The following is an 8,174-nucleotide window of genomic DNA, read 5'->3' as shown; positions in this document are numbered from 1 at the left end:
GTTCCATTTGACCCAGCTCTTCCCCTTCTTGGTACATCCCTAAAAGAATTTAAAGTATCACACCACAGCGATGTATACACACCCATGTTTATAGCAGCGAAATGTGTAAAAGCTAAATTTTGGAAACAGCCCAAATACCCATCAACAGATGAATGATTTTTTAAAAATACAGTTTTTACATACAATGAAGTACTCTGCCAAAAAGAAGGATAAACTTGAGACATTTCTAGCTAAACAGATACACCTTGAGACCATATTCTTAAGTGAAATAAGTTGGATACACATATTTAAATATCACATTGCTTCTCTGATGTGAGAAACTGAAAGTATAAATAAGGACCAAAATGTATAATAGATATTGGGTAATAGGAAGAAAGGTTCAAGTGGAAATGGGAACAAGGAGAGGGAAAAGGGGAAGGAAAGAAGGGAGAAGAAGAAAAAAGAATAGAAGAAAAAATGGAAACAACACTTTTGTAAGAATGGAGGAAAGAGGGGTTGAAGGGAGGAGAGGGAAATGAGGAAAAAAGAAGAATCAAGATATATTATGCACAGGTCCAAATTCCTTATGATGAATGTGATCATTTTATATATCTAAAGTGTACCAATAATTTTTAAATATGAATATATAGTCATATGTGTGCATTCTCAGTTTATGATTAAAAAAGAAAAGAAAAAAGAGAAAAGCCAAAGAGGAAGTCTCCCAGAGCACCACTGTGACATTAGCAAAGAGTTCCAGGTTGTGTGGTCAGTTTCCCTTTCTGGTCCAGGTACAGGAAGAACGTGGTTTAGCAGCAGCCACAGCACCTTAAAAGGTGCCCACAAAGCTGCAGCCACGGTCAGCAGTGAAGTAGTTAATCTTCCTCATGTAAGAGTAGAACAGAGCACTTAAAATGTAAGAGTTACTTAAAATTGAGCTTAGCTTTATGGTGATTTATATTCTGTTTAATTAGTATTAGGACTATACAGTGTTTATATCTATTGATATTTCAATAGGTGCTTAAATGTTTGAACATTTGAAGTTTAATGAGCCTGAATCCCTTTTTTAAAGCCTGAATTCTTTAAAGGAAAACATTGCTATAATGAAATTTTCAATTACTGCTTTCAGAGGCCGATGCAATTAATAAAAACTAAGAAATTAACATTCATTTTTGAAAACAAATCAACCTCCCATCAGTTACTTAATACTTAACTAGATATTTTTAATATAAAAGGCTCAGCTGAGGCAAAGTACCAACTTTTGAAAAGTACATATGATGATGCATCAAAATAAATAAAATGACTGTTCCAGGATTATTTTGTGTGCACCATGAGCATGTGAATCAGTTACAGTTTTTTAAAAACAATTCTTGTGCATTCACATGGATTATTTGTTTTTAATTGGGTGTTTAAATTAAAAACATTGCATCATTGCTTCTTACAACTTGTTTGGTCTTAGATCATTTTATAGGATTCTTAGATTCAAATTGAGAAAAAGAAAGTGGCAGAGGCATAGAGATTAGATAAACACTAAATTTAAAATGTAGTAAGAGATAAAGTGGCAGTCTTCGCACTTAACTTACACACCTACTGCTGTAGCTTAAAATCATCTCTAGATTACTTATACATAATATAATATGATAGCTATGTAAATTGTTACAGTGATAAGGAAAAAAAAAACTTCTGTACATTTTCAGTATAGACACAATTTTGTTTTCAAATATTTTTGATCCATATCACTCTTGCAGATATGGAGTCAAGTTGACATATGAAATTAATCATCACAAATACACCACCTAGACATTTAACGTGCACATTTTTTGCATAGTCAACTTACTAGCAGAAAAAAACTTGCCTTGCACTTAAGGATTTTATAATTCACTGAAGTGGGCCCCCCCAAAAAAAACCCAACAGATAAATATTCATTTAAAATTTCCTAGGTTGATGTGTTGTATATTCATGGCATTAGTGGGAGGCAGTTTATTAATCCAGTGAGCAGGCCAGCAAAGAAAGAAAAATTCAAAACCAAAAGCAACAACACTATAACTGGGTATGGTGGCACACACTTGTGACCCTAGCACTCTGGGAGGATGAGGCCAGAAGATGTAAAATTCAAGTTGAATCTAGAGATAATTTAGCAAGACCCTGTCTCAAAAATAAAAATACTTAAAATTTAAAAAAAAATATAGAAGGGCTGGGGATGTAGCTTAGTGAGAAGGCCCTGGCTTTAATCCCCAGTACAAAAAAAATTAAGGAGCAGAGAAAGACAAGTTCATCAAGGAGACCAGGAATAAAAGAGGAGAACTAGGAAACTAAGGTAGCATACCATGAAAGCCAAGAGAAGAGGGCTCTCCTACGAACAGTCATAGTGTTAATTGTGCCCATGCATGGATGACTAAACACTAGTACTGCATTTTGGAGTGAGTGGGCACTGTGTAGTATCTATTGTATGTATGAGTTAATGAATACGTGCATATCTATGTCAGTGTAAATTAAGTGCAAACCAAGGTATGAATCCAAAAGCATCTTTCTCATGCTTAGCCACCAGGGCCAATCAAATTCAAACAAATAACTAAATTTGAATATATGAACATATAAATGACAAATTCTTAACTTGAAATCAACAAAAAATTATTTTTTAGATATAGATTCTACATTAGTTGTTAAAAGATTCATTTTCCAGATCTACTTCCTAAAACAGCACCTAGTATGATTCTTTGTCCCCAGTAGACAATCAATAAATATCTAAATAAAAAGTGTTTTAGAGGTCATTTATTGCTGTTTCCCTGCAAAACCATAGTAAAATGAGAATAAAAGTTTATGATCCATCAAGAAAAAAGAATTCAGAGCTGGAGCTAACAACAGACATATATGTTAATAAAATTGACAGAGGAAAGCAAATAAGAACAATAAAGAAAACCAATATCTACAGGGGAAGAAACCAACAAAAAGCAAACATCTATGATAGAATCTTAGAAAGTAACAGAAACTAAGGACACCAGGTATCTCTGGAGTCACCAGAGACCTCTAAGAAAAGAAATAAGGAGTAAGAAGCAGGCTGAACACAGTATAACAGATTCCTCCCCACCTTAATTAGAGAGCAATCACTCTGCTACATTGCTGGAAGACTGGAAGTTTATTCCCAGAAGAAACCCAACAGATTTACAGATAATGACTGGGAGTCCCTAGTGAAAAGATCTCTGGTCCTCTGAGCATCCTACAGAGAAATTCATCTTTATTAGATAAGCTTCTTCTGGGCTGGGGATTTAGCTCAGCGGCAAAAGCGCCTGCCTGGCAAGCACAAGGTCGTGAGTTTGGCTCCCGGTACTGGAGAAAATCAAAAAAACAAAAAAACAAACAAACAAAAAAAAAACCAAAAACAAAAAAGAAAGAAAAAGATACGCTTCTTCTAAAATATGCAGATCCCAATTAGCTTTTAGGTGCTCTTCTTTCCTTATTGATCTTTTGAGACAGGTATCCCATGTATTCCAGGCTAGCCTTGAACTCACTTTGTAGCCCATACTAGCCTCAAAGTTGTGCTAATGCTCCCATCTTAGCCTCCAGAATGCTCAGATAGCCATGCCTGGCAAGTGTCTCATTCTTTAAAAAAATAAAAAAAAATTTTAAAAATGGATGGCCAAGGATCACAGACTTGTGAGGAAAAATTTCCTATATGAAAGACAGGAACAGAGAAAATAGCAAAGAAATTTCAGTGAAAATAGGCAAAATGCCAGGAGCAAAAGAAGAATATGATACTATGAAAAAGACACATTCGGATGATCAATAGAAAAAACATGGAAATAAAAGTATTATAGAAGAAATTTAAAATTCAGTCAGAGAATCGGCTAAGGTAGACAAAAAATAGGACACAGTGCAATTGGAAGCTGAATTTGAAAGTCAAACACTCAAAAAATAGGACTTCCAGAAAGAAAACATGAACATGAGAAGGAGAGAGAAAAGAGAGAGGGGGAGGGAAGAGAGGGAGAGGAAGAAGAAGGAGGAGAGAAAGGAGGAGGAGAAAGAAACTTATCTAAAGAAAAATGCAAGAATTTTTTTTAGAATGAGGGCATGAATTCCTTTGATATAAATAAAGTGGCTGGTATGCAACTTCATACCAACACTGTGAATAAAAAAGGATCTCAACAAACCATATCATCATGAAAATTCAGAACTCTGGGACATTAAGATTCTAAAAGCTTTTACGGAAAAAAGAGAAAGAATAGCACCAGAATCATTATTCTTATGTTGAATGCTAAAAGGTAATGCGGCAATGTCCTTCCAATTGAGTTGAAATAAATTCAAACCTAGAGTATTAACTTCAGACAAGCTGTGAATCAAAGTAAATGAATAGAAAGTTTCGTACATACCTTCTTACAAAAACTCTCTCTCCTCCCTCTCTCTTTTGTCTCTCGGTTTCTCTCTGTTCTAGGGCTTTGAACCCAGGGCTTTTACACAGAGCTACATCTGTAGTCCTTTTCTTATTTTCAGATAAGCTATTTCTGAATTCCCCAGCCTGTTCCCAAACTTTTGATGCTCCTGCCTCAGTTTTCCAGAATACTGGCATGACAGTTATGTGCTACTAGGCCTAGCACATTAGAATTTGTATCTTTTCTCAGGTAGTTAATGATTGATGTGTTTTGCTAAATAAGCAAAATAGGGCAAAAAGGAAAATGCTGGGAATCCAAGAAAGAAGATTTCTAACACTAAGAGGTAAAAGAATTTTCCAGAAAGAAAGCTGTACACCAACATCAGAAAGAGAAAAAAAGAGAAGATGATGAGGGACAGCCACACAGAGGACAAAGGGAGATCCAGAAAGGATGTCACAGAAAAGGAACTTGGAACTTAGAAAGGAACTCATGAGCATCACCATATTGACAGTAATTTCACAGTTTTTTGAAATAGTTTGGGAAGGAAGTGATATAAATATGTAGAAGCTAAGTCATAATAAGGCCCTTGTTAAGATATGATTGAGTCTTGTCCCAGAAGTTAAATAGAAAATAAAATGTAATCATAGTACGCAAAATGGCTCAGCTGTAAATGATCAGATTAATATAAGTACTATAAATTGATTTACCAAAAGTTGTGGTAGAATTTCTCTTTACCTTGGGAAAATAGGGAAGAGCAAGTGCATGCTGACAGTGGATGAAGGAGGGGTGGGGGGGTAAAACAGAGTTAAATGTTCATCTTCCATAAAAGTAAGTACACTGCATTTGACATGAAAAATCAAGCTTCAGAAATACAAACATTTTTCTGAAGAAGTTCCTAAAAACAGGCAAAGTGGTCACTTCTGGGAACAGTAATTAATGGCAGGGTGAAGTGAAGCAGAAGGCTTCGTTAGTTTTTAAATTTTACTAACTACTAAAATTTTAAAATACATGCTGATATTACTTTGATAAATAAAAACAAACTGAACATGATTGCATTCATGAATGCATGAACCCATAAATAATTTCAAAACAAAAATCAATCAAATAAAAAGAAAATATCCTGGAAATCCTAATATACACAGGAGCTGATATAGATGATCACAGTTCCTTATGGATACCGCAGATAGCTTTCTTTACATCCAACCCATGCAATCACCTCCTCCACCTCCTTCCTCTTCCTTTCTGTAGCCCTCTAGTCACTTGACCCCAAGTGACCCAGCCATCAAAGAGCAAAACTTAAATATTGCTCTCAGCACTATCTAGAGACTAAAACAGGAAACAAGACTAGGGTCTCTGTCTTCATGTCACAGGAGATCTTTCTGAGACTGTCACATACGGGGAACAGATAATACAAATCAAACACTAAATTGTGTGGTGCAAACTGTATGGAGTTCAGAGACAGGTCAGATTAGAGAATGCAGCTGGAGCTCTGCAAGCAAAAAGGAAAGCGCTAAGGAAGAGCCTGGAGACAAAGGGTGGGCCATTCATTGCAGTGCTTTGTAGGTCCTCTCCAGGCTTGGGGCTTTAGCCTAATGAAAAGCCATCAACAGGATCCCAGTCAGACAACAACACAATTTTATGAAGATCACTCTGATCACTGGGAAGGACTGGAGGGAGGATTAGGAATAAGGAGCTACGGATGACTGCAAATTCTGATTTGAGCAATAGAGGGTATGGTGGTTTCACATTCCCAGTTTAGGGGAAGGCTGGAAAAGGTTCAAGTTTTAGAGGGGAAAGTTAAAAGTTAGGTGTTGAACAAGCCAAGATGGAGATACTTGAGATATCCCACTGAATGTGTCCATAATCAGATGATTCATTGTTTTGCCTATAATCCATCCTCTAGGATAGTAATGGTAAATCTTTAAGTGTACCCAAACTGCAACCCAAAACTCATTATCACCAAGTGCCAACAATGCAATTAAACTGGAATGTTCAGCTGTGGGAGTACTATTGGGGTGATCTGGCTCCCCAGAGCTACTTTCGTTGTGTGCTGACAGAGAGGGCTCTGTATGTCCCCTGCAGCACCTGTGCCATAGGTTCATTACCATGGTTCTAGGACATGGATCTGGGGTTCAGCAAACAGGTCCAGAGTTAATCTGGAGGAGTGCGTGTCATGTAGACGCTACTTGAGGTCATAAAAACATATGAGACCATTTTGGGCTGTGGTCCTCAAACCTGGGGTGCATGTTTACAATGCAAGTTTGAAGATTATACTCCAGAGTTTGTGAATCAGTAAGTCTTGCTGAGAACCAGGACTGTGCTTTATTAAAGGCAACCCAAAATATTCTGATGCAGGTATGCAATTTAGTTTCAGGTTGAAATGAGTTTAAATGTAATTCATAGGTGAGGAATTAGAAGTATCAAGGGTGGCAAATACTTTCTTGAACTTGGAGAAAAATAGAGAGGTTGATAGGTAGAGGGGATGCCAAACACAGGGTTACCTCATTTTTTTGTATTTTTTTAAAGGTAGGTGACATTAGAGCAGTGGTTCATAACCTCAGTTACACATAATCTTCCTCAATGACTTTTTAAAACAATACTGATGCAAAGGGCCATCCCAGATTAGTAAATCTGGATCTCTAGGAGCAGACCCTATTATCAGCATTGCTTTTTTCTTTTTTAATTAGCATTGCTTTTATCTCCCCAGTGCCTGGCATATTATAGTATGCTCTCAATTCATGTTCATTGTTGTAGAAAGTACTGCTGTCCAATAGCAGATGATACAGATCCCAGGAAACCACGGAATGTACTATAAAGTTCATGTAATCTTCATGTGAAAAAGATTACATTTCAATTATTCTTTCAAATGGAGAAACTGAAACCCAAGAATGTAAATACCCAAGATCCCCAGCCTTGGTAGCTGACTGTTTGAAACAGAATCTAAATTCTAAGTCCAGGTCAGAGCTTCCCTGCATTTTCACAGTCTCATTTTGACCACATCAAGCTCCAGCCTGTGTCCAGCCTGTCTAATAATACCTGCCACGCGTACACAGATACCTCAATCACAAACCCACATTACCCTTGATCAAACCCATTGCCACCCCCAAACCGTCCTCTGTCCCAGATTTATCCTTCCTCCATCACAGCCTCCTGCCCAGCCCTGGTTTTTAGCAGTGGAGTCTAGGGCTTCTCCCTGCGCTTGCGCTATTAGGGGCTAGGACTCTGTTGCCATAGCGCTGCGCCGCTGGCGGCAACAAGGGACAGAAGTTCCTGGTTCAGTATTTTTGCGTGCTCGCGCGCTTTTCTTACCGCTTCCCGCGCCTGGTGCGCGAATTTGAGGGTTTGGTAAGAGAGCTCCATCAGACACTGCGTTAGAGAGGAAGAAAAAAAGTCAGTTACTAGGCTGACCAGTACGTCTAAGGAATGCGGCTCCGGGACACCTGACGCTTAACCAGCCCACCCCTTTCTGGACTGGCTCAACCAATCAGTGGTCAGAGATGGACTCTTTATGCGGTCCGTCAATGTTAAACTAAGAACTTTTACTGCGAAATGCTTCTGTGGTCCTAGCCAATTAAGAGACCCCGAGACTGGCAGAGCACGAGGGTAGGGTTTGCAATTGTTTTGGTTCTCTTAACTGGCTTTCTAAAATGGCAAATTAGTTAAGTTATTCACCATAGTTTTTGTCCTTGTTTTTGGCAGTTGCTAGGGCCTTTGTGAGTCAGTGACTATATATTGACACTCTCCCCCAAAGGTAAAGTTTGGAAGTTCCTTCTGGCTCTTCTTTTGAAATTGTGTATACATGGTCCAGATTAGAAAAATCTGAAATGAACA

The 8,174-nt window shown here is 37.7% G+C and overlaps 1 protein-coding gene across 4 annotated transcripts in view; it reads right to left on the bottom strand.

Moving 5' to 3' along the window:
- Katnal2 (katanin p60 subunit A-like 2) overlaps nt 1-7,797 on the bottom strand; it is an 82,016-nt gene extending 74,219 nt beyond the window's left edge. For 3 of the 4 annotated variants that reach the window (XM_005372884.2, XM_013510499.1, XM_013510502.1), the window contains exon 1: nt 7,653-7,797. In XM_005372884.2, the coding sequence (XP_005372941.1) occupies nt 7,653-7,703 (51 nt within the window). In that variant the 5' untranslated portion in view covers nt 7,704-7,797. The remainder of the gene's footprint in view (nt 1-7,652) is intronic. The other variant, XM_013510496.1, reaches the window with a different exon arrangement.
- Between the last annotated feature and the right edge of the window lie 377 nt (nt 7,798-8,174).

The sequence above is a fragment of the Chinchilla lanigera genome, unplaced genomic scaffold, assembly GCF_000276665.1.
Source record: "Chinchilla lanigera isolate Chin_1 unplaced genomic scaffold, ChiLan1.0 scaffold00001, whole genome shotgun sequence".
Taxonomy (NCBI): domain Eukaryota; kingdom Metazoa; phylum Chordata; class Mammalia; order Rodentia; family Chinchillidae; genus Chinchilla; species Chinchilla lanigera.
This window is presented reverse-complemented; position numbering and strand designations above follow the sequence as displayed.